Source organism: Rhinoderma darwinii (assembly GCF_050947455.1).
Source record: "Rhinoderma darwinii isolate aRhiDar2 chromosome 1 unlocalized genomic scaffold, aRhiDar2.hap1 SUPER_1_unloc_24, whole genome shotgun sequence".
Classification (NCBI taxonomy): Eukaryota; Metazoa; Chordata; class Amphibia; order Anura; family Rhinodermatidae; genus Rhinoderma; species Rhinoderma darwinii.
Genome location: NW_027461661.1, coordinates 73,103 through 100,871, shown reverse-complemented (window position 1 = coordinate 100,871; position 27,769 = coordinate 73,103). Strand labels below are relative to the sequence as shown.

The 27,769-nt window shown below is 45.1% G+C and overlaps 1 protein-coding gene across 1 annotated transcript in view; it reads left to right on the top strand.

Moving 5' to 3' along the window:
* The window catches only part of LOC142671120 (protein kinase C-binding protein NELL1-like), a gene marked incomplete at its 3' end in the record, with an annotated part of 276,628 nt that overhangs the window by 183,002 nt on the left and 65,857 nt on the right, over positions 1-27,769 (top strand). Inside the window, exon 4 of the mRNA XM_075847140.1 lies at positions 25,049-25,144. Within this exon, the coding sequence (XP_075703255.1) occupies positions 25,049-25,144 (96 nt within the window). The remainder of the gene's footprint in view (positions 1-25,048; positions 25,145-27,769) is intronic.

The following is a 27,769-nucleotide window of genomic DNA, read 5'->3' as shown; positions in this document are numbered from 1 at the left end:
TTCGTTTTTTTAATTTGTTTATGAGGTCTGGTTTGGGATCTGTTTTATTGGAGGGGCTCTGGGGTCTGTATTTGTTTAGGTCTGTTGTCTGTATTTAAGGGGACGCGTCTGGGTTCTTGCCTCTGTATTTATGGGGATCTGGTCTGGGGTCTGTATTTGCTGAGGGGTCTGGTCTGGGGTCTGTGTTAGTTTAGGGGGTCTGGTCTGCATTTGAGGGTTCTGGTCTTTGATGTGTATTTGAGGGGTGTGGTCTGCAGTCTGTATTTGAGGGGTCTGGTCTGCGGTCTGTATTTGAGGGGTCTGGTCTGCGGTCTGTATTTGAGGGGTCTGGTCTGCGGTCTGTATTTGAGGGTTCTGGTCTGCATTTGAGGGGTCTGGTCTGAAGTCTGTATTTGAGGGGTCTGGTCTGCGGTCTGTATTTGAGGGGTCTTGTCTGTATTTGAAGGGTCTGGTTTGTGGTTTGTATTTGAAGGGTCTGGTCTGTGGTCTGTATTTGAGGGGTCTGGTCTGTGGTCTGTATTTGAGGGGTCTGGTCTGTGGTCTGTATTTGAGGGGTCTGGTCTGTGGTCTGTATTTGAGGGGTCTGGTCTGTGGTCTGTATTTGAGGGGTCTGGTCTGTGGTCTGTATTTGAGGGGTCTGGTCTGCGGTCTGTATTTGAGGGGTCTGGTCTTCGGTCTGTATTTGAGGGGTCTGGTCTGTGGTCTGTATTTGAGGGGTCTGGTCTGTGGTCTGTATTTGAGGGGTCTGGTCTGTGGTCTGTATTTGAGGGGTCTGGTCTGCGGTCTGTATTTGAGGGGTCTGGTCTGCGGTCTGTATTTGAGGGGTCTGGTCTGTGGTCTGTATTTGAGGGGACTGGTCTGTGGTCTGTATTTGAGGGGTCTGGTTTGCGGTCTGTATTTGAGGGGTCTGGTCTGCGGTCTGTATTTGAGGGGTCTGGTCTGTGGTCTGTATTTGAGGGGTCTGGTCTGGTCTGCATCTGAGGGGTCTGGTCTGTGGTCTGTATTTGAGGGGTCTGGTCTGTGGTCTGTATTTGAGGGGTCTGGTCTGTGGCCTGTATTTGAGGGGTCTGGTCTGTGGTCTGTATTTGAGGGGTCTGGTCTGTGGTCTGTATTTGAGGGGTCTGGTCTTGCGTCAGCAGAGAGTAAATACTTTGGTTTGTAGCAGCACAATAGGTGGATAATGAGGGTGCGCTGGGGAAATCACGGTCTGCTCCGGCACGGGCTTCGTTCTGACTGATGTCTGAGCTTCTCAAGCATAAAGTCCATTGACAGCCACTGACAGACGATGCAGAAGAACTGCCGGCCTCATTATGCAGAGAAGACTTTTCTGGTTGATCTGGAATCTCACAAGAGATTGGAAGCCGAGAGGAATTCTCAAATCAGAGGCTCATTCTATGTATTATGGGAAGCATAAACTATTACAGGATCCTTCTTGTGAGCGGCAAACTACAACACCCAGCAGATATATGTACTGTGTGTGTGTGTGTGTGTGTGTGTGTGTGTGTGTGTGTGTGTATATATATCTGTATGTAGTGGTGGGCAATATATCAGTCACGGAGGCAGCACATATGATTTTATTTAGTCAAAGTAAAGCCCCCTCATGTGGGGAACTGTGTGGGTGTATACCCCTATGGAGGAGATTTTAGGATTTATTTGTAAGTATAGACCAATTTGGAGAAGGATAACATTGGCTCCTTACTCAGTATATGTCAGCACTCTCCCCTTTGATAGGCTGCTTATCTTGGCCCAGGCAGACCTGTGATAAGGAGGTAATAACATTAAGTTTTACTGTAGGCTGTAAAATGAGCCTGAAGTATATCTTCTTGTGCTGATATCTAGTGGCCATTTCAAAAACTGCAGTATTTGATGAATTATTTTCACTGGGATAAACATGACAAAATATCCTGATTAGAGGTGAGCAGATATTTCATCCAATTCGTGTTTTGCCAATTAGACAAACCGTTCACGATTTGAAGTATAATACAGGATGTAAATCAGTACAGTACAGGTCACACGACCAGCAGAATAGTGAGTGCAGCTCTGGAGTATAATACAGGATGTAACTCAGGATCAGTACAGGATAAGTAATGTAATGTATGTACAGTGATTCCACCAGCAGAATAGTGAGTGCAGCCTGGAGTATAATACAGGATATAACTCAGGATCAGTACAGGATAAGTAATGTATGTACACAGTCACTCCACCAGCAGAATAGTGAGTGCAGCTCTGGAGTATAATACAGGATGTAACTCAGGATCAGTACAGGATAAGAAATGTAATGTATGTACACAGTGACTCCACCAGCAGAATAGTGAGTGCAGCTCTGGAGTATAATACAGGCTGTAACTCAGGAGCAGTACAGGATAAGTAATGTAATGTATGTACACAGTGACTCCACCAGCAGAATAGTGAGTGCAGCTCTGGACTATAATACAGGCTGTAACCCAGGAACAGTACAGGATAAGTAATGTAATGTCTGTACACAGTGACTCCACCAGCAGAAAAGTGACTGAAGCTCTGGAGTATAATACAGGATGTAACTCAGGATCAGTACAGGATAAGAAATGTATGTACACAGTGACTCCACCAGCAGAATAGTGAGTACAGCTCTGGAGTATAATACAGGATGTAACTCCGGACCAGTACAGGATAAGTAATGTAATGTATGTACACAGTGACTCCACCAGCAGAATAGTGAGTGCAGCTCTGGAGTATAATACAGGATGTAACACAGGATCAGTACAGGATAAGTAATGTAATGTATATACAAAGTGACTCCACCAGCAGAATAGTGAGTGCAGCTCTGGAGTATAATACAGGACATAACTCAGGATCAGTACAGAATAAGTAATGTAATGTATGTACACAGTGACTCCACCAGCAGAATAGTGAGTGCAGCTCTGGAATATAATACAGGATATAACTCAGGATCAGTACAGAATAAGTAATGTAATGTATGTACACAGTGACTCCACCAGCAGAATAGTGAGTGCAGCTCTGGAGTATAATACAGGATGTACCTCAGGATCAGTACAGGATAAGTAATGTAATGTATGTGCACAGTGACTCCACCAGCAGAATAGTGAGTGCAGCTCTGGAGTATAATACAGGATGTAACTCAGGATCAGTACAGGATAAGTAATGTATGTACACAGTGACTCCACCAGCAGAATAGTGAGTGCAGCTCTGGAGTATAATACAGGATATAACTCAGGATCAGTACAGAATAAGTAATGTAATGTATGTGCACAGTGACTCCACCAGCAGAATAGTGAGTACAGCTCTGGAGTATAATGCAGGATGTAACTCAGGATCAGTACAGGATAAGTAATGTAATGTATGTACACAGTGACTCCACCAGAAGAATAGGGAGTACAGCTCTGGAATATAATATGCAACTCAAGATCAATATAGGATAAGTAATGTTCATTTAAAGTGAACATGTATCCATACAATAGAAATTATGAGAAATTATTGTCTAGTATACTCCTAAAAGCTCACCAAAGCTAATCTCAAACATGTTAAGTCGATTTTTCTGATGTATTCTAATTGCCAAGGAATTGTGAAGAGTTTATTAAATCAGTGGAAAAATTGTCTCATCTCCTCTCCTGATGCTATGTGGAAACCGTCAACAAGCAGCTATTTATGAATCTGTTATACTAATTATTTGTCTCCCTTTAGTATATTGAGTGCACACTGATGACCTGCTGTGAATGGGCTTTGGGTCTCATTGGTTAATTAACCACTTAATACAACCTGCAGGTTTGTATGCCGTGAGCTCCCCCTAGTGGTGGCTGGAGGTAGTCATAATGACTGTGTTACAGGACGGCAGTAGGAGAAGCAGTTCCACCATGGGTATCTAGCAGTAGGCACAGCTATCTGGATTGTATAGAGTTGGGGGTGGTGATTGGATTAGGAAGTCTCTTGGATACTGTCTCTTTCTTAATGCCGGCACCATACAGTGCGTCCTGACAAATGAAACATGTTATCCGTATATATTATAGGAGCCAGACAATTACAGGATCCCCTTCTCTAATGGCCGTCAGTTCGGCTACCCGCTCCCTTCCATCTGCTCTTGTTACGACTGCATCTGTTGCCGGTCACTGTATAAACGTTTGATAAGATTTCCAGCTAATAAATGTATCTGTCTTTGACAAGTCACGGTCTGATATCCGCTGCCAGGCATCAGCCATTTGTTGTGACATCGTCTTTAAAATGGAAATTTTGTTTTCTGCTTTCTTTCATGCCGGGTCTCTGCGTTGAGCGAACGGTCGCGGCTTCTCCATGCACATAAAGGAATCCATTATTGAGTTTTCTTTGCAAGAGAGGTGTTTAAAGTGAAGCTCCACCTTTCATTAACTTTTGGCAGCATCTTTATTTCTTACTCTATTTTCTCTTAGTTAACTTTTTTTATTCCGTTCATTTTGGAAAAACAATCCAGTGCTACTTGGAAACCATCAGCAAGTAGTTAACTGCTGCTGACAGATGGAGATTATTGTTTTCTAATGTCTTTTTTTAGTACTTTGAGTGCACAGGGGTGTAGACCTTTGAATAGGCTATGTGTCTGATTTATGTATTTTATCAACACCAGAGTAACTTTGGCAGCCTGGATCATTCAATTATTGGTGCCCGGCTGTCCTGGGTATCCATATGTTGGATTACAGGTGGAATTAGGGTGTTAAAGATCTAATTAGTCACACAATTCAGTTTTGTGCCCTCAAAGTACTAAGACCTGTAAGTAGCATCGCCTAACCTACTTGTTGATGGTTTCCAGAATATATTTTTTTTCTACTGATAAATGCATGAAGATAACACAGAGAACATTATAATTGTGGAATAATACGTTAAACTCTTCATAAGGAGGACGTTTTGGACCTTCCTCTATATGTGCTAAAAAACAAAACTTTAAACTAAAATTTTTAACCATGTGATCCTCTTCTGTGCCCATAATTGCCTAATCCCATTCTTTTTTTTCTACAAACAGCGCCACTCTTGTGCATTGGCTGCGTCTGGTATTGCACTACTCACGTAAAGGAAGCAAAGCTGCAATACCAGACACAGCCCATTGACAAGAGTGGCGCTGTTTCTGAAAAAATGGCCGTGTTTTTATAATCTCAGACAACCCTTTCTCTGGAAATAACTCTGTCAGAGCTGAGCCTCTAGCCACATTGTCAGTCGTTGTCCGAGTAGAGCCAGCTAAGCGGGACCCTGTATATAAACTGGTGCAGTATACACAGGATAGTCCAGCATCTCCTATATCATCATATATTATATTATATGCTGCAGTTGCCTTTGCAAATCTTTGCAGCACTGCGGAATTGAGCAGTCACATGACCCCCCCCCCTCCAGATGAACGCACCATATGAGTCCCCGGTTTAAGCCATGCGTCTCATATGTTTTAGGAATATGCCCTGCTCTTCCTCCCCTCTCGCAGCAGGGATGGCAGTGGCAGACAGGCATCGTGCGGATTCACAGAAGCTTCAGTTTCTAAGCAACACGTAAAATCCCAGTTCTGCAAACATGATCATTTTGGGCTGAAAAGTGACACTTTGAACTGTCTTATCTTATTGGATCTGGGCCAAAAACGTGGTCGTGATTAAACGAGATTTCTCAATGATCAGCGTGCCCTATAGGATTGGGAGACGGCAGGAAAATCAGCTCAATGGAGAATACTGACGTATATAACTGCATTGATAACATGTTGTGGTCAAGCTATAGGGGTGCAGAGATTGTGGTGGCACCTGGGCCCTGGTAACTGGCGGGGCTTAAAGGATATCAAATATATATGATCCTTACGGGACCCTGAGCTTCAAGCTGCAACCCTCAAAAAATGTATTGGAATACTGCTGTTATAGGGGAGGCTCCAGACTACACAGCCAGACTGCAGTTATAGGGGGCGCTCCAGACTACACAGCCAGACTGCAGTTATAGGGGGCGCTCCAGACTACACAGCCAGACTGCTGTTATAGGGGGTGCTCCAGACTACACAGCCAGACCGCTGTTATAGGGGGCGCTCCAGACTACACAGCCAGACCGCTGTTATAGGGGGCGCTCCAGACTACACAGCCAGACTGCAGTTATAGGGGGCGCTCCAGACTACACAGCCAGACTGCTGTTATAGGGGGCGCTCCAGACTACACAGCCAGACCGCTGTTATAGGGGGCGCTCCAGACTGCTGTTTTAGGGGGAGCTCCAGACTACACAGCCAGATTTCTGTAATAGGGAGAGGTCCAAACTACACAACCAGACTGCTGTTATAGGGGGGGGGGGGGGGGGTCCAGACTACACAAACAAATTCATGTTATAGGGGGAGGTCCAGACTACACAGACAAATTCATGTTATAGGGGGAGGTCCAGACCACACAGACAGATTAATGTTATAGGGGGAGGTCCAGACTACACAGACAAATTAATGTTATAGGGGGAGGTCCAGACTACACAGACAGACTGATGTGATAGGGGGAGGTCCAGACTACACCGCGAGACTACTGTTATAAGGAGTGCAGAGTTCCATTTGTTAGACAGTAATATAAATGTGTGTATACTGTAAGTAACATTCCTTGTGTTGCCATTCCGCACCGTGACGTCGTCCTCGCCCTTCAGTTGATACAAGTGTTTGCTGCGTTGTTGATTCTGATACATAATGAGCTTTATACTTTATATTCTACCTGTTCCTAGAGGAAATATCCAAACACTCCCCAAACCTCTTAGATTGGGTTTAATGAGTATGGCGCGGTTTATTGATCCCGCCTGAAAGGCGATACATTTGTACACAGGACTGCGTTATCACGGCATAAAATGAAATGTAGCGTTGCATAGAGGTAATCAGAGGATCGCGTCGTTCTTAATAAATGTGACTATTGCTGCGGAGAGGAGCTTAGATTGAAAGTGAAATATGTTTTTACCATAACCGGATTGTGTTATTATTATTACGTTCAGGTTATTACATTGTTTATAGCTTTGATAAATATAACCAGGTTTTATAAAGCGCAGATACATCCAATAACTCTGTTACCTACAAGAATACCCTGATGCTTCATGGCGCTAGTGCAGGGGCATAACTATCGGAGGTGCAAAGGTTGTGGTCTCATCTGGGCCCTGGAGCCCAAGGTCGCTCAAAGGTTATTTGGCCTCATATAAGGAGACCAGTGCTTGGGGGGGGGCTGCAATGCAACAGATTTTGCATTGGGGCCCAGCAGCTTTAATGTACTCCTCTACCCTAGTGCAAAGTCTGTATCAGGGCCCCAGAAATAACCCCTTGCCATTTAAAGGACTGCTGCTTCTATGTGGCCTCCAACAGGCGCCAGGGCTCAGGTGCATCTGAAACCCATGCACCCCCTATAGCTACGCTACTTCCATTGGCCACTTGAACGAGTCCTAATTAGAGAGTTGACAGATGGCGATTACCTAAGAGACCATCGGATCAGGGGTCTATAGGTGCTCCTATCACCCATCCCAGAAGGAAGTGTCATTTGATGGACTCTTATCTGGAAGTTGTCAGTCATACAGACTAGATATAGGGGGTACTAATGAGCTTGTGATGGTATCGCTGTGGCACGCTGGCACTGGAAGCCTCGACGCTTCTTGGCCCTACTGCAAATGCTGTATGATGGCCCAACTAACCATCACGTAATGATTAAAATACTGATGCCCTCCTATGTGGTCTTCTCTGGCACCAGCCCCTTCACCCCATATAGCTACACCACTATCTTTGGCCACTTGAGTGTTTCCTAATTATTGGGTCAGCAATAGTCAAATGCCCAGGAGTTCATCAGCTCTGAGGTCTACAGTTGCCACTTCCACCCATTACCGAAGACGGTGTCCTTTGGTGTTCCTCAACCAGAAGTTGTCCTCGGAGCACGCTACCTTTATCATCTACACTTCCGGGGGCCGGTGCAAAATGTGTATCAGAGCCCCACGAGCTATTACATACTAATTATTGTACTGCTGCTCTACTATGTGGCCCTTTGGGGCCCCCCTCAGGGACTATTCACTCAACCCATGCACCCCTTATAGATGCACCACAGGCTTTGGCCTAATTAGTGGGCAAATATCCATTAGCCCATCATTACAGGGGATCTATAGGTGCCCCTACCACCCAACTCAGATGGTGCTCCTACCACCCAACTCAGATGGTGCCCCTACCACCCAACTCAGATGGTGCCCCTACCACCCAACTCAGATGGTGCCCCTGCCACGCAACTCAGATGGTGCCCTTACCACCCAACCCAGAAGATGGTGCCCCTACCACCCAACCCAGAAGATGGTGTCCTTACCACACAACCCAGAAGATGGTGCCCTTACTACCCAACCCAGAAGATGGTAGCCTTACCACCCAACCCAGAAGATGGTGCCCTTTGGTGGTCCTGTTCCAGAAGTTTTTGGTTGTTCAGTTTCACAGGTTTTTGTGGCTGATTTAATAACTAAATTATTTTTGCCAAATTACGTGAAAGTCCTGAATTTTCTGGTGTCCGTGGCGTCACGATTCTTACCTGGACTGGAAACCAATAAATTTCCCGACTGCTGAAATCAATATGAAGTCCCATTTCCTAAGATGGATGTCACCTCTACACACCTGACTGATCGGATCACATTGCAGTCCTAATGTTAATGGTTTGTTTCTATATACTGATGACGGCCATTAGCAGATAATAGCCGGCGGTGAGGGTCATTACCTGTCGTATAATGCTCCTGGGTGGTGCAGACCTGTAATTAAGAGTTCACTTCATGATTCCAATGACTGGATTCTTAATGAAGCATCAGAAGTCATTGCCGAATACAGCAACTAGTTAATGACGATCGGAAATTGTCCCAGCGCAATCTGGGACCATGTTACCATGACAACCTTGCTGTCTTGAAACCATCCGTCTATACCAAAGCCAAAGACACGAGAGTCCCCAGACTGTAAAGTGACGCTCAGACGCAGAGACGTGGACAGGAAACTTCTGGGCGCCAGATAAATAGTTAAAATGAGTGACAAGTCTATCACCTCCACCACACAATGCCGGCTTCCAGCCTAAACCCGGGGATCAGGACTTGTGTTTTTCGGAATCCTTGTACAAAGACTCAACTAGACTTGAAATGTAATTTTGGGATTTAGTGTCGTGATCGGATTTTATTCCATTAAACAGCGGCAATGGGGGAAAAACTGAAGAAACACTATGAGGGAACTTGTTTAGAGGGACAGTCCAGAGTATTTCCAATTAATAGATCATGGAAATTGCAAGATATCAGCATCCATGAAGTATAAATGCAGCATCATGGGTGAGTTGCACAGAGTATTTAAGCCGAGGAGTCTATTGATATTGTGGGGGGCAGTGTCATGATGTGAGGAGATGAATGGAGATAAGTGGGGGGGTCCCAGACACTGTTTAAAAATAACAACACTGCATGCAAAATGGGAATGGAAAAACAGCCGAAGGAGTAGAGATCCACAGCAACACAGAGTATTTCAGGAGCAGAGTGTGCTGGTCTTGTTGATCACCGTCACCTGTCCACTTATGTGATGACAGTTTTGCATATGACATGGGCAGTGTCCTGATGGGAGGAAGGGAATGAAAAAATGTGGAAGGGGCAAGTTCCACAGCAACACAGAGTATTTCAGAAGAGTAGTGTGATGATCTTGTGGGGGTAGTGACCTGTGTTCTTATGTAATGATCTTTGTAAGGGCCGGGCTGTGTGGGATGGGGGCAGTGTCGTGATGGGAGGAAGGGAATGGAAAAATGTGGCAGGGTTCTGCAGCAACACAGAGTATTTCAGGAGCAGAGAGTGCTGATCTTGTTAACCGTGACCTGTCCACTTAGGTGGGTGATGAAGTTAGTGATGACAGTGACAGGGGCAGTGTCATGATGTGAGGAAGAAAATTGAAAAATGTGGAAGTTGCATGGTTCCACAGCATCACAGAGTATTTCAGAAGAGTAGTGGGGGGGGGGTAGTGAGCTGTTTTCTAATGTAATGATCTTCGTAAGGGCAGAGCTGTATGTGATTGGGGGCAGTGATGGGAGGAGGGGAATGCAGGGGAGTGGGAGACAGAAAGTTACTAGAAGGAGCGGGGATCAAACCAATCGTATTCTGATGGGACTGCAGTGCGATTGGAAGGTCGTCTTTTATTTTCTATTACGCCACAGTCCTTTGCCGGGAGACCACTGCACAAGCCTCACCTATACATCATACGTGTGCGTCTCTGGACGTTGCCACGGCCACCGCAGTAAAAATATCCATCATTTACATTCCGAGATCTGATAACTGTTACAATGTTCCAAATTTCTTTTTTTTTTTTAATCTCATGATTACACAGTTGTGTGTGTAGACGTTAAGAACCCCTTTTAAGTCCACGGTTGGCCAATTGCAAACAAGCTGTTGTGGCTTCTGCCAATTTCCTTCACGCTGCGAACATTTCAGGATCCTCCGCGCTCTCCTGCCTCGCCGCCGCCATTCACCAGTCGCTCACGTAGACAGTGTTTGTGTTCTCAATCAGAATGTTTGTGTCAAAACAAGAGTGAGAAATTAGAGGACTCGTCTCAAGACGAGCGGCTGACATTGTTCTCCGAGGATAAATCGCGTTTCTTCCAGCCGCTGACTTGACTTATTTGATGGGAAGCACTTGCTGAATCAGGCGGCGTCTGCCAGTGTGAACCGCGAGGACAAATAATATTTTACATTGATGGGATGCCAAGACGCGTGTCCAACATGTCCAACCCAACTCCCACGTGGGATTGGAGGAAGCCCCTGTAGCTGCCGTAGCGTAACTTGCAGATGACGGCCCCGGTTTGGGGTCTCCCGTTTCCTTTTTCCATGGGTTTTCTGATTTTGTGCAGCGCTTCCCCTCTTAATAGGCACCACAACATTGGTAATTATGGGGTATGCATGGGATTGGGGGGGGGGGGATGTGGCTTGAGCTGGCGAGTACTAAAAGGGAACCCGTTTTGATTTTTTTGCCATGATTACCTTTTCAGAAATAAATAATTGGATTCCCCAATTTGGCCTCAGTGGATACAGAAAAATGTCCTAAAATGAATAATTCTGCTGCAGTTCTGTTACCAGAGAGCAGTGTATTATGGGAACTAACATAACATCTCCGCAGTTAAATATCCGGTCACATGTCTGACAGCGCAGTGAGAACAAACTGCTGTCTGTTTCCAAGGGCAACCAGCAGAACATGAAAACCGTTTCTAATGTGACTATCGTATAGGTTGTAATGTAACTCAAAGTTAAGGATTTACAAAATTATTCAACAATTTTTGTAGGTTTTAATTGGTAAATGTAAAGATGGTGGTATGGGCAGCTGTTGTTATATACCTATACATTTTTGGTTTGCATAAATAGGTAATAAATATGAATACATGAAACTTTGTACTATATGTTATTAGGGGGGATGTGACCTCTCCCCCACCTTCCGGCAGCCTTTAGTTCCTCTTTCCCTGATTGTTCACGAATCTCCTCAGTCACCATAAAATCCATCTAGTGTAAAACTGCAAAGAGAAGCTCGGGAGGAGGGGGCTGCAGTTTCTCTGTCTGTGAGGCTGCATTCTGTGAGAGGGGAAGGGGATCAGCACTAACATCACACCAGGAAGAGCCCATCCACAGGCATGTCGAGAGGAAATGGGCCAGAGGGAAGGAAAACGACCCTCAGATCGGTGATCTCTATAGGTGATAGGTATGGTATAGGCCTCATCTATGGTCCTTCCACCTCTGTCATTGTCAGGACTTTTCCATTGTCCATCTTAAGTGATGGGTGACTCGCGTAACGCGGCCGGGGTGTCTCGCGTAACGCGGCCGGCGTGTCTCGCGTAACGCGGCCGGGGTGTCTCGCGTAACGCGGCCGGGGTGTCTCGCGTAACGCGGCCGGGGTGTCTCGCGTAACGCGACCGTGGTGTCTCGAGTAACGCGGCCGGGGGTCTCGCGTAAGGCGCCCAGGGGGTCTCGCGTAACGCGGCCCGGGTGTCTCGCGTAACGTGGCCGGGGTGTCTCGTGTAAAGCGGCCGGGGGGGTCTCAGGTAGAGCAGTAATCCAGCAATATTAGATGAATCTGAATATAAAAATTGTGCAGAAATTGGCTAAAGTTGCTGCTTGTGACTGGTTTGGCCAATGGTTGTCACACTGTGGACATGTCGTTGACCTCGTCCAGCAGATTCCGGCGGACGTCTCTCCCCATCGTCTTGGTTCTTTCCCTCCACATGTTCTGCAATTGTATTGATTGTTCTTTACACACGGGCCTGTTTTTTATTTTCCAAGTCATCCGGTAACTGAACAGGTCGGATATGTGCGACGTGCGGGAATTATCTCTGTAGCGGGAGGCAAAGACAGTGAAAAAGAACTTCTGGGTCAAACCGCTGCTTATCCTGTTCTTTATTGTGGCGACAGAATACAAAATAAAACGTACGACCCAAACACGCTTATCCCCTCATTATACAGCTGGCAGAACGCCAACCACCCGAAACCAAACCAAACCCATGTGTTCCCTCACACAACATGAAATGTCCAGCAGGGGGCCAGCAGACCGCAAGGTGACCGTCAGATAGACACTCTCTGTCTTTTCACATGACCCCCTCAAGTTTCAGAGAAAGACCCCATACTGGCCAGGAAGGGAATGACAGACCCCACTACCCACCTGCCCATCATTCCATAAAAATCCATGCCCGAACGTAGGAATTTCCATAGTCCTTAGCAAAACTACTCCTAATAAGGTTGCTCGGCTTTCCTGGATTCCTTTATTCTCATCCGGCTTTCCCCAGATAAGTCCGATGCTTCCTGGAGCCTAATACACGTATGAGAGGAATCTTGGAGAAATATAGCAACCCTCAACAACTCTTCCTGTCAATGTCTCACAGGTGCCTTTGCGCAACTTTAACAGCCAATGCCATCTAACCTGTTTTGGGAAGATCATTTATATAAACAATCTGTTGTATGATCAACCCATGTACCGTCCTCTCTTATCCACTATGTATGGACTACTTTATACCCCGCAGTATGGGATCCAAATCACCGTGGAGGTTTAAATGGTTAGCTCCAATTTTTACAATTCCCAGTTTGAATCTACATAAAATTTTGAGTTCTGTTCCTTTAATTAATTTATACTGATCCCAAATTATATTGTTTTTGTTCTACATTTACATATAAAGTTTTGCTGTTTTTCCTTTAAAAAAATAGTCTGCACCCCCCCCCCCCTGGCGATCATGTGACCAGATAGTTAAGCTCTGGCTTTGTATTTTTCCCATCAGCTCCCATAATGCTCTATGGTAACAGGAAACCAGAAATCAGGATTTAGCTTTGAGTGTGAGTGGAGGAGAAATACAATGTAGCTGTAAATTGCTACAAGATGTTATGTAAATGTAAAACTTTCCTCAAAGAAATCCGAAGTGAAAGTCGAAAGCTTTAGAATTTCCTCAGATGAGACGTACGTGTGTAACCGGTGGGGAGGAATGCCCGGCGATCGCCCGTGATCGCCCGGCGATCGCACCTGCCGACATCTCGAAAGACACACATCTCATTTTTACTACGTGACGCGGCTTCTACAGGGAAGTTTCTGCGTCTCCGATGTCCTCAGTCCTTTGGCCTGAAATGTAAGTGAGGTTGTTGACAGGCTTCACGGCAGCCGCTCTTCTTAATGTATTTCTGTTCTCGGCTTCTGGAATTGAGGACAAACACGCGGGGTCAGATCACCAGTCCCAGAAATGTCTCTCATATTGGAAATTCTGCTGAAAGGATAATAAAAAAGAATGTAACTGCAGAGAGTCGGTTCTGATATTATGTTTATTGCTCCAGAAAACGTTCTGATGTTTATGGGAATTTCTGCCATTAATGGATATTTAGGAGACGTAACACTTTCCCATAGTCAATAATGGATCACGTGAGGACGTTCTGTTTCTGATCACGTGAACGCTTTGCGGTCTTTCGAAACATATCCGTGTGATCAACCTTCTCGTGCTTTTCCGGTTACAAAATAATTCAGAAATGAAGGGAAATCACTTGATATCACAGGGGCCCCATTGAAAAACAGGGAATAGGGCCCCACTCAATGATGGCCATTATCAGGGACAGGTTGAATCTCTGGGACCCCAATGCAAAACCTGTACAAAGGCCCCCACCTACCATGTGCCGTTTATTACACTATATCGCCCTTTTCCAGCAGCAGTAGTAGTGGGGGCCCCCCTAAACTCTAAGGGTTCTTGAACAGTGACGTCGGCTCACTCAACTCTAAGGCTATGTTCACATGGAGTTTTTGGCAGGCGGAATTTCTGTCTCAAAATTCCGTTTGGAAGTTTGAGACAGATTTTCCTCTCCCTGCACACCGCGTTTTTCGCCCGCAGCCAATGAGCGCCGCGGGCATAAAATGCAGCGAAATATGCTTTCTCTGCCTCCCATTGAAGTCAATGGAAGGTCAAAAGCGGAACCGCCCAAAGATAGGGCACGTCGCTTCCTTCTCCCGCAAGGCGGTTTTACCGCTCGCGGGAAAAAGACGCCTCCGCCTCCCATTGAAATCAACAGGAGGCATTTTCGGGCCGTTTTTGACGAGTTTTTTGGCGCGGTTTCCACGTATAAAAAAACTTGTCAAAAAACTCTGTGAACTTAGCCTAAGGCTTCTTGAACAGTGACGTCGGTTCCCTTAACTCCTAGGTCATAACAGTTACTGTTTACTTACATTATAGGGAACATCAATACCCAACCTATTATCAGATCTCTGCCTTTATGAAAAAACTTCTAGATTCTTTACTCCCTGCTTGTTCAGTACCTGCACAGACCTTACTCTGATGATTTGCGTTGTGGGAAGTGTCGTCTTTACACCAGAAACTGTGCAGTCATCAGATGTAGCAAAACCTAACTGTCCCTTGCATTATAGGAGCACTGCTAAGCTGTTAGAGGTGTGTCCGAAGGCAATCTTGCTGACTGTTTCCAGTAACAACCAGCAGAAATATGCGTACAGCTCTGGAGTATAATACAGAATGTAACTCAGAATAAGTAATGTAATATATGTGCACAGTGACTCCACCAGCAGAATAGTGAGTGCAGCTCTGGAGTATAATACAGGCTGTAACTCAGGATCAGTACAGGATAAGTCATGTAATGTATGTACACAGTGACTCCACCAGCAGAATAGTGAGTGCAGCTCTGTAGTATAATACAGGATGCAACTCAGGATCAGTACAGGATAAGTAATGTAATGTATGTACACAGTGACTCCACCAGCAGAATAGTGAGTACAGCTCTGGAGTATAATACAGGATGTAACTCAGGATCAGTACAGGATAAGTAATGTAATGTATGTACACAGTGACTCCACCAGCAGAATAGTGAGTACAGCTCTGGAGTATAATACAGGATGTAACTCAGGATCAGTACAGGATAAGTAATGTAATTTATGTGCACAGTGAATCCACCAGCAGAATAGTGAGTTCAGCTCTGGAGTATAATACAGGATGTAACTCAGGATCAGTACAGGATAAGTAATGTATGTACACAGTGACTCCACCAGCAGAATAGTGAGTGCAGCTCTGGAGTATAATACAGGATATAACTCAGGATCAGTGCAGGATAAGTAATGTAATGTATGTACACAGTGACTCCACCAGCAGAATAGTGAGTGCAGCTCTGGAGTATAATACAGGATGTAACTCAGGAGCAGTACAGGATAAGTAATGTAATGTATGTACACAGTGACTCCAGCAGCAGAATAGTGAGTGCAGCTCTGGAGTATAATACAGGATATAACTCAGGATCAGTACAGGATACGTAATGTAATGCATGTACACAGTGACTCCACCAGCAGAATAGTGAGTGCAGCTCTAGAGTATAATACAGAATGTAACTCAGGATAAGTAATGTAATGTATGTACACAGTGACTCCACCAGCAGAATAGTGAGTGCAGCTCTGGAGTATAATACAGGATGTAACTCCGGATCAGTACAGGATAAGTAATGTAATGTATGTACACAATGACTCCACCAGCAGAATAGTGAGTGCAGCTCTGGAGTATAATACAGGATGTAACTCAGGATCAGTACAGGATAAGTAATGTAATGTATGTACACAGTGACTCCACCAGCAGAATAGTGAGCGCAGCTCTGGAGTATAATACAGGATGTAACTCCGGATCAGTACAGGATAAGTAATGTATGTACACAGCGACTCCACCAGCAGAATAGTGAGTGCAGTTCTGGAGTATAATACAGGATTAGTAATGTAATGCCTGTACACAGTGACTCCACCAGCAGAACAGTGAGTGCAGCTCTGGAGTATAATACAGGATGTAACTCAGGATCAGTACAGGATAAGTAATGTAATGTATGTACACAGAGACTCCACCAGCAGAATAGTGAGTGCAGCTCTGGAGTATAATCCTCGCAGGCATATCTGAATGAAAGGCTTCACAGTCGTATGTAGGTGGCACCTAGACTAATGTCCCCTCACAAAATGTCGACAAACATGCGTTTGTTTTCTGTTTTGCCAATCGTCTCCACTGTTCGCCGTTCACAATCACAAATGTATGTCTCGCTTTCGTCTTGGTCACAGATTGGCGGCCCTTGATGTCTCTTATCTACCGGAGATTACATAGTTGCGAGTTCTCGAATAATAATCAACCCTGTTACCATGTATTCATATCCGACCTCCTGAAAACTCGTGTTTTTCACATCAGCTAAATTAGTGCCAGAAAGGCCATAAACATTCTGACAGCGCCGCGTACGTGATGCATCCGGCGTCCTAGAAAAATCGCCTTGGCCTGGTTGGTAGTAAATGGATATAGGTTGTACAACATGAAGCCGCCAGGAGTCCTGTCATTTATTGCGCAGCGCCCGGCTCCAGCCGTCTACTCTTTGCATGGCTGGTCCCAGGTGGCGTTCTGCTCCGCTTAGATAACAGCTGTGTTTCTATAAATGATCTATTTGTAATGCAGATGTTCTGCCGCAGCCAGTCTGTATAGAGAGCGCCGCACGACTCCGTCTATCACAGACATGGGGGGGCGGGGGTTGCTGCTTTATAAACAGAAACAAAACACCTCTTGTCAAACACTTGTCTGCCATATGGAGTCACCGGCGGAACTTACAAAAATCCATATTTTTTGTAAAGGAAATCCATATTTTGCTGTTTTGCATGTACACGATGATTGTGCATTATACATGAGGGCTCGGCTTTTAGAAGTTGGAGCGTGAATTTGTGTTTAGCATGAAGAGTAAATACGGGGCTGACACAAGGAAGGAGCGCGGCGCGTTGTTATTCCGCTGCCTCGTGTTTTCTGCGTCTATTGTGGAAAGTTTTGTAGCAAAATCTATTAACACGACTGAGTACAAAGAGGTGGATTTTAACTGTATGTGTATAATAAGGAAAGATGCAGAGTCAGAATTTATTCAGACCCCTAAATTATTTTTGACCCCAGACCCTTCAATAAATTCAGACCCTAGAACAGAACGTAAATTAATTCTGACTCCAGAACCTTTAAATTCTGACACCTAAATTCAGACTCAAGACCAGACCCCCTACATTTATTCAGATCCAATACCAGACCACTTATATATTCAGTCCCAAGACTTGACCCTAAAATTTATTCAGACCCAAAACCAAACTCCCCTCTATCTCTCTCTATATATATTTGTAACAGTGCAGGTTTATGGCAGAAACTGTATGACCAGACATGGTATATTTCTTCCGCAACTGTCCGCATCAATGCTGCATATAATCTGTGTTGCAGATTCTGTTGCGGCTTTGTCTAAAATTGGCATTAAATTGATGCGGACTGGCCGTTGCGTATTGAGGGGAAAGTGCTTCCCTTCTCTGTATCAGTGCAGGATAGAGAGAAGGGACAGCCCTTTCCCTAGTAAAAGTAAAAGAATTTCATACTTACCGGCCGTTGTCTTGGTGACGCGTCCCTCTTTCAACATCCAGTCCGACCTCCCTGGATGACGCGGCAGTCCATGTGACCGCTGCAGCCTGTGATTGGCTGCAGCCGTCACTTAGACTGAAACGTCATCCTGGGAGGCCGGACTGGAGACAGACGCAGGGAGTTCTCGGTAAGTATGAACTTATATGGTTTTTTACAGATACATGTATATTGAGATCGGTAGTCACTGTCCCGGGTGCAGAAACAGTTACTGCCGATCGCTTAACTCTTTCAGCACCCTGGACAGTGACTATTTACTGACGTCTCCTAGCAACGCTCCCGTCATTCCGGGAGCCCCATTGACTTCCTCAGTCTGGCTGTAGACCTAGAAATACATAGGTCCAGCCAGAATGAAGAAATGTCAAGTTAAAAAAGCAAGACGCATCCGCAGCACACATGACATGTGCATGACAGCTGCGGACTTCATTGCGGAATTTTGACTCTCCATTGAAGTCAATGGAGAAATTCCGCCAAGAGTCCGCAACCAGTCCGCCACTGGTCCGCAACAGACAGAGCATGCTGCGGACACCAAATTCCGCACCGCAGCCTATGCTCCGCAGTGGAATTCTCCGCAACATTTAAACGAACCCTACCGCAAAGCTGTGGAAGGCAATGGATAAAATGTCCGCTGCATGTCACTTCTTTGGAAGTTTTTGGAAGCGTTTCTCATTGACTTAATTGAAAAACGGCTCCAATAACGGCCGTAAAATACACCGCGAAAAACGCGAGTACCTGCAAAAACGTCTGAAAATAAGGACCTGTTTTTGTCTGAAAACAGCTCCGTATTTTCAGACGTTTTTAGTCTATCGTGTGAATATAGCCTTCGGTTTCAAGCAACCAGGGAGCATATACAGCAGGGAGGGTTTCCTCTTGGGTTGCTCGGGTGTGAAGGAGAAGGCGGCTGCCACTCCGCAGACGGTCTGTATCTGGGGCTGTCTGATGAGCAGGTCAGGCTTCACCTGAGGCGGCTCTGTATATCAGGCGCTGTTCACACAGGGTTCCCAGTCTGGGGAAGACGGCACTGCCAGCCTGTGGGAGTCAGAAGTTCTGGTAAGGACATGGGTATGTTTTGAGGTGCTGGGCAGAAGGCTCAGGGTCTCCTAGTGAGGGATCCTTAATATGTTAGAGGCTGGACGGCCTAAGGTTTATGTACAGTTTTGTTGTAACACTGCTTGCTGTGCTGAAGACAGTAAAGAAGGGCTGCGGCTGGTTTAAACCCTTATCCAACGTGTTGGAGTGGACTTTCTATGTGTGCCCTGGAGATGGCGATCCTGTGAGCGAAGTGGTCCCCAAGTTGTCACAATATATATATCTTCAAACCTTAGACCCTAAATAAGTGCAGACCCCAGACACTTAAATAAACTCAGAGCCCTTTATATACTTCCCTCTCCCCAGCTCCTTCTCTTCAGGAGAACACCGGGTCCCCTTCTACGGCCCCATGCACACGAACGTATTTTTTTCCTCCTGTAAATACTGGCGTAAATATAGGTCCTTTGTCACACGTATTCGAGCCGTATTCCAACGTGTTTACGGTCCCGTTTTCTCTGCACGAATCGGCAGCCCCTTCTCTCTATCAGTGCTGGATAGAGAGAAGGGGCAGCCCTTTCAGGCAGAGTTTCCGCAGCGATTGAAAGTAAAAGAAGTTCATAGGTACCCCGGCCGTTGTCTTGGTGACGCGTCCCTCTTTTGACATCCAGTCCGACCTCCCTGGATGACGTGGCAGTCCACGTGACCGCTGCAGCCTGTGATTGGCTGCAGCGGTCACATGGGATGAAACGTCATCCCGGGAGGCCGGACTGGAGGAAGAAGCAGGGAGTTCTGGGTAAGTTAACTTTTAATACTATTAATTCCAGCGGTAGTCACTGTCCCGGATGCTGAAACAGTTACTGCCGATCGTTTAACTCTTTCAGCACCCTGGACAGTGACTATTTACTGACGTCGCCTAGCAACGCTCCCGTAATTACGGGCGCACACACGTAGTCACCCGTAATTACGGGAGCCCCATGGACTTCTATGGGCTGCCTGTGCCGTAATTACAGCCTGAAATAGGACATGTTCCATATTTTTCAACGGCACGGGCACCTTCCCGTAAGCAAACGGGAAGGTACCCGTGGCCAATAGAAGTCTATGGGCCCGTAATTACGGGCGTTTTTACGTTCGTGTGTATGGGGCCTAAGAAAGTTGGGTGACACCAATATGGCCTCCATTACAGCTTTCCCAGACTTCTGAACAGCCAAGCTCCCTAGTTATAGAGAAAATGTTCTCTATTCTTTGTATAGCAAGAGAAAGTGGACATTCAGGAAGATAGGAAAGCTGGGTGACTGACCTTGTGAGGGCCAACCTTATATACTGCCACTCTGCTTTCCCAAAAACCTAGAAAAAGGAGAATGGAATTGAGGACGACTGAAGATTTTTGGGCACGGAGGGCACATTATTAGAGAACGTGTGGCGTCTTGTATCGGGCATTGTATGGCGCCCTTAGCTGTAGAATTTTTAGGGTGTGTTATATTTGGGCACTGTATGGCACTAATAATCGCAGAATTTGCGGTGTGATATTTAGGGCACTGTTTGGCACTATTTTACGAATTTAGGGTGTTTTGGATTTGGCCACTGTATGGCAATATTCTATACTCCATAGTGTGTTTTGGGGATCCCATGCTTCAGTATGTCTGTAATTTTAAGCTTTGCATGGCAGTATTATTAGTGAAATGTGTTGTTATATAAACCCTGTGCAGCACCGTCATATGAGGATTGTGTTGTCTGGGTGCTGTATGGCACTCTGTATGTGCAGGTCGGTACTTTTTATTTGGGAATGATCAGACTATTATATGGCCATATATTGTAACTGCAAAACCAAAATAAACTTCTAGGTTTTACCAAGTGAATGGTGGTGTTGGGGCTTGGGGGTCCCACAAACAGGGGAGGTTATACATATTTTTGGTTGTCATGCTCGATTGTATTCTCTTTTTGTTTTTCATTTTTCTGTACCTTAGAAGTGACAGTGAAGTGTTACCCCCCCCCCCCACTGTGTTATTAGTGGCATTGTAGTATCATTATTATTTTTATTATTATTATTATTATCATTTTTATTATTGGCTCTTGAATGTCCTTCCCTTGTGTAACTTTTATTCTAAATGCAGAAATAATTCTGGTCTTGAGATCTGAGGACCTTCCTGGTGCATCAAAAACATTTGAACTAATATAAAAAAAAATATTACAGACAATTACACAAAATTGATACTGACTTTATTCTTTTTGTTTCCTGGTCCAACATAAAAGGCGACTTCAGCATGTAATAGCCCCTTCACAGAGCAACAATAAAGTAACAATTCAGTGAATACTTTGTGTCCTAAATCAGTCACAGAAAACAACAGCGGTAAATAATACGTTTTATGAAAAGCAGCAGCAAACTTTGTTAGTTGTTGTGAGGCGTCTACCAAACCGGCAACGGAGGCAGCGGACGGCAGGCATCCCTGAACCGGGGGCAACGGAGGCAGCGGACGGCAGGCATCCCTGAACCGGGGGTAATGGAGGCAGCGGACGGCAGGCATCCCTGAACCGGGGGCAACGGAGGCAGCGGACGGCAGGCATCCCTGAACCGGGGGTAACAGAGGCAGCGGTCGACAGGCATCCCTGAACTGGGGGTAACGGAGGCAGCGGCCAACAGGCATCCCTGAACCGGGGGTAACAGAGGCAGCGGCCGACAGGCGTCCCTGAACCGGGGGTAACGGAGGCAGCGGCCGACTGGCGTCCCTGAACCGGGGGTAACGGAGGCAGCGGCCGACAGGCGTCCCTGAACCGGGGGTAACGGAGGCAGCGGCCGACAGGCGTCCCTGAACCGGGGGTAACGGAGGCAGCGGCCAACAGGCATCCCTGAAACGGAGGCAATGGAGGCAGCGGCCGACAGGCGTCCCTGAACCGGGGGTGACGGAGGCAGCGGCCGACAGGCATCCCTGAAACGGAGGCAATGGAGGCATTGGGGGGGGAGATTTATCAATAGTGTCATAAAAGGCATAAGCGTAGCAATTGGCAAAAATAATGGATAAAACAAATAAACGTGACAAAATAAATTTGCAGCGGCTTCCAGGCAAGTTAGACAAAAATTCTGTTCCATACGCAGGTGTAAAGCCGGCAGAATAGTCTTTTTCAGTCCATGTCACTTTAGGAAATCTGCTGATGCGGCAACGACCCGGCACATTTGTACATCAATGATTTGTAGGTGCCGAGGGGGCCGACATACACTTACAAATTACAAGCGTGCCAGGTGGCTGCCGCGTAAGCCGCTTTCCTAAAGTGATAGAGGAGCGTTTTTACGTCTTGATACTTCCTCGCCTTTGTATATATGTAGATTTTGATAAATGTTGTGTTGGTGTGAATTGTTTGGGGGTGCCCCCCCCCCCCCTTCGCTCCATACTAGCTCCTTCTGTACCCCCCTCCTGCCTTCTGGCATATTACTCACTGTTGTGCTTATCACATCATAGTGTACTGGCTAGGGCGTAATAGGGACTTTCAGGGACAGGTTGGAGGTCAAGGTTGCCCTTTTCTGGGTGGATACCCGGTCTAGGCACTAGTATACACTGGGGTCTTCATATCTTTTATCATTCTTTGCATTTTAGATAGTTCCCATTAATAGTCAGGGTTTTATCCGTGTATTCATCCTAAGGACCAGTGTTCTTCACCCTGTGAATTCTAGGATAATATATCACTTATGGCTGGATATTGGGTTCTCCAAAACCTTGATTTTTTTGATTCGGTGATTACATTACACAGTTCCCAATTGAATCAATGGACCATCCGTGTAATGCATGGAAGCGTTGGGTCATCGGGAGCCGAATACAATCTTTGTAGGTGATCTCTGCTCTGACTAATAGAGGAAAGCCGTGATTGGGGATCCACCTCTATTAATTGAGAACGGCCTAACCGGGTATTAAAATGAGAGATTTCTAAACCAGACAACGACTTTATTCATCTCCGTTGCTTCTATAGAATCAACATATTCTGCGGCGCTGTATAGACGTGATCATCACTCACTGTCCCGTGGGGCTCACAATCTAAACTCCCGATCTGTATGTTTCTGAAGTGTTGGAGGAAACCAGAGAACACAATGAGAACACAATGAGAACATACAAACTCTCTGCAGATGTCGTCCTCGGTTGGATTTGAACCCAGGACTTCTGTGCTGCGAGGCAACAGCGCGAATAACTGAGCAACCGAATCTATGAGTACAAAACGGATCTGTGTTCTGGAATCTGCACCTCATTGTATCATAAAGACGTTTTTATGGAATAAGCCAGATTTTCCTACTTTATGGATATTTGAGGTCATTCGATATTGGCTTTCCACGCAGCTGACTGGCATTGAGGAGATAGTTGACAGATTTTTCTGCATTACTTGTTACCCTCTCACTGTTTTGAAAGATAAAACTTTGTGTTATTCCCATAACGTATTTCAATTAGATCTTCACAATCATTCAATTTAAATGTGAAATCGTATCTCGGAGACAAGTCTTTATGTTTTACTGGGGAAGATTCACAGTCAATAAAAACAGCCTTGACCTGAAATAATGTTCCAATTCCAAAAGCTTCTACTAGAGACGGCGTTTGCCGCATGTTGTGTTGCATTATTTAATATATGAATTGAATATATTTATATTCCGATCTAATCCATACGATGTGTCAGGTGTTCTGCGCAATACAATGTAACAACTCCGGAATGTTGACAATAGATCTTCCCCGTTTTACAAGCCGCCGCAATATCCGTCCATTATCTGCGCCGCCATCCGTATTAACACCTCATAAGAAGCTATTTAGTCAGAAAATAAATATTAATAACGACTGGTAAATCTAGATGTAGAATAGCGGGGGAGGGGGGGGACTGGAGTTTATTACTGAAGAATTGTACAATGTATCCAGGGAATTGTGTATATTGTATACAGCGGAGAACGACGTAGAACATCGCAAATAAACAATGTCATTATTTCCACTGTGTACACAAAATAGCCGAGCGGAAAGTAAAGAAATGACGGCTCGGGGTCGGCGCTAATCCTGATTTTTATTTTCTATAAGGACAGAAGTTGTCCCTGACTTTTGTGACTCCATAGGATGTGATCAGGAATCTGTAATAACGCCCATGTTGAATCTGATTAGTAGAATTTTAAGAACTTCCATAGTTACATAGGTTGAAAAAGACACGGGTCCGACCTGTTGACCGAGGATTTATATTTGCATCTCATAAATGGGTTGTAGAGGTTTAGAAAAAAACATGGCTGTTTTCAAAAACAGCTCCACCCCTGTCCACAGGTTGTGTGCGGTATTGCAGCACAGCCCCGTTCACTTCAATCAAGCTGAGCTGCCATAAGACAACCATCTTTGAAAGAAAGCAGCCATGTTTTTTTCTAATTCTCTACAATCCCTTTAAAGGGCGTGTATACTTTTGCAACCAATTTTTTCATAGCTCTAATACATCTAAAATAAAAAATTGACTTTGCAAACAGTCTTGAGATTTCCAACCGTTTGGTGTAAACAGCTCCTGTGCAGCTCTATGTGTCTCCATAGATACAGACTACTGTGTAGTCTGATCTTGTAGTCATGTGTTCCTTCACTACTTTTGCCTCCTCTTCTATTATTTGGAGGTTATCAAAGACTGAAGAAAAAGTTCTGCAACTTTCTAATATACTTTTTAAATTCAATTTCAAGAAAGTTATCAAATATGTGCTTGCTGTCAGTGAATGGAAACATTCTTGATTACGGGGTGATAGGTCTGTAGGTGTTATGTTCTCACAGCTGAGATGTAGCTACGATTGAATCCAGTCCAGACAATTCTCTATGACCGTAATATATCAGCAGCACAAATCTCTCCCCTGTCCTGATAGTTTGTTACAATGTATCAGTGCAGGTAAAATGCATCCGCCTGGAGTTCAGACTGTTTGGTTTGCAGAGAATGGTCTAGACTGGAAACAATTGTAACAAACCTTCCACTGTGAGAAGTATGAGGTCGGAAGGGGTTTTCAGCCTCTACGTGTAAACAGGAATGTTCCCATTCGTTGACAGCAAGCAATGATCTTGAAAATGATAAAGAATTTAAGCACCGAGTGTATCGAGTACTGGTTCTCTTTATACTGGTCATTTTTCCGTCTTGTCTTTCATATGATTGATGTGTTTTCTTTTGTCTTGCAGCGTTCTGCGAGGAGGGTTGCAGGTACGGTGGAACTTGCGTGGCCCCAAACAAATGCGCTTGTCCCCCGGGATTCACAGGCGATCACTGCGAAAAAGGTACAATCATTATAATCGTGTTATTATATGTTAGAGGGTCTTGTACGAGAATATGCTGCGAACTGCAGGAAGATGGCGGCCGTACGCAGACATTTCTGGTTTTATCTTTGAGGTCCCCGATAATGTGCGCCATTGTTCTATACAACAGTGAGGCCATGCTGAGAGTTGTAGTTCACAAGAATACACTATGTTGTATATGACTATTTCTATCTATATTCAATAGCAAGAAACACGGGGACCTGGCGTTGTCACCCGCGGCCGCTGACGCCTGTTGCTAGGCAACCACTAAATCTTAGAATGAGCAGCACAGGAATTATTTATCATATGTGCAATAATAAAAAAGGGGGAAACTTTATTTTTGCTACGGTTTCCCTTTAAATCACACGTCTAATTTTTTTTAGACCCTTTCGATAAAAAAATATTTGCCCCTTTAAAAAAAATTTGAGTCGTTTTCAGCCAGTTCTTTGTTGATGGGAAAGTTGGGTGACCACCAATATGGCCGCTGGGTTAACGCCCAGTTCTAGTCACCCAGCCTTCCCATATTCTGTGGCTGATCCATGTCCTGCGTTCTATATTCAGGGGTGTAGGAATCTGGGTGATAACCCCCGGGACCACTGTAAAGGCAGCGATGAGAGAGGCCGTATGACATTTTTTCAGTAATGGGGTAAATGCCCTTTAAGTCTCCCGGGCCGTCCGTTCTGCGTTCCGTTGCCCGGATGATGAAGGGAAACCCTCGTGATCACAATGTGTTAGGATTCCAGTCACCGTCTGGAGCAGTTACAAGACATTAGTAATCGCGCTAATTACTTTCCTTCCTCACAGCTGAATTCCCACTAATTAATTGATTGTGACAGTTCGGCCTCAAGTTTGCCGTAGGCGAGATTTAGTGCGGAGCGCCACATTTTGGCACCAAGTTCGTCATCATCTTGTACTTTAATTGAGAACAGGGCGGAAACGTGGGAAAGGATTTGCCATGTACAGATAAGCCGGCTGTTCTAGTACAACGCACCACAAAAAAACTGCGCATTTCTATTAAAGCCAATGGGGGTGGGAAAAACGGATCGGACGCCATCATTAATCTTCACCGTTGATGTCAATGGAAGCTGCTTGAAAACTATGATGGGACACTGATCCGACTGACGGGAACGGGTCTCACCTCGTCGATCATTTGTCCAAATTCATCGCCGTTGACCTTAAGGGTATGCGCACACGGAGTGTTTTCAGACGTTTTTTGGACCGTAAATGTCCCGAAAAATGGCTGAAAAATCGGAAGCCGAACGCCTCCAAACATCTGCACATTGATTTCAATGGAAAATACGGCATTCTTTTCCAACGGGGCGGTTTTTTACGCCTTGTTTTTCAAAAACGGCACGTAAAAAGACGCCTGAGAAAAAGTGCATGTCACTTCTTGGGATGTTTTTGGAGCTGTTTTTCATTGACTCTATAGAAAAACGGCACCAAAAACGGGCGTGAAAAACGCGGCTTTGCTTAAAAAATGCCTGAAAATCAGGAGCTATTTAACCCTGAAAACATCTCCGTATTTTCAGACGTTTTTAGCTAAGCGTGTGAACAGAGCCTTATTATAAAAATTCCAAAAATGATCAAGATGGAGAATTTGTAAAAAAAAAAAAATCCGTTTTTAAATCTATCGTTCTATTCAGTCCAAGGAATGGAAACATTTCGGCTTTTTACCGTCATTTTTTACATTAAAATCATGGGAGGGAGCATAAAAATAAGGCTGAATGCACACGTTGCGTATTACGTGCCTTTTTTCCTGAAATCTCATATCCACGGTGCGCTTTTTCTCTGCACGTAAATTGACCCCCGTTGCGTATTTTCAGAACCGCAGCATGTCAATTTATCTTGGAATTCCGCTTACGAATTCTATCTCCCTAGTTCTGGAGAAATACGCAGCAAAACCGCAGCTATTTACGCAGCAAAACGTAAAAACCGCACTGAAAAACACATTTAAAAACGCACGACCCGGTGCGGTTTTTACCTGCGATTTCCCCGCATATTGCTGCGGTTTTGGTGCGTGTTTTCCGCATACTCAACGTGTGCTTGTAGCGTAACTGATCTCACCCGAGACGCCCGTCATTTTATGTCTGTCGCATATTTTGTCTTCAATGTCGGATTAGGCAATAAATGTTTCGAGGGATCGTTCTCCCGTTTGTTATAAATTTCGGCCATTGGCAGGAAGGACAATAATGGTGGTTTTGAAAAAATATTTTGAAGACAATAAGATCCTATTGACTTTGTTTTTGACTATTCGTGGGAGGAGAAAACGTATTCCTGTTTGTCATAAATGGCGCCTGTTGACAGGAAGGAGAAACTTTTTTGAAGAAATTGTTGAAAAAAAATGGAATCCCATTGGGATCTATGTTGATGTCAATATCTGAATGTCTTTTGGTGTTAAAAGGCAAAGGAAACGTAGAGAGATCCAGTCAAGTGGTAAAGGGATTCACAGACCTGAGGGGCAGCAATTTATGGGTCCTGGAATAGAAAAACAACTGGTCCTGATGGAACGGACGCGAAGCCCCTGCCCACATCTATGTTGGAGGGTTTGTTTGGAGCCGCCATGGTGGAGTCCGTCAGACTTGGCGGGTGGAGTAGTGCTGGATGTGG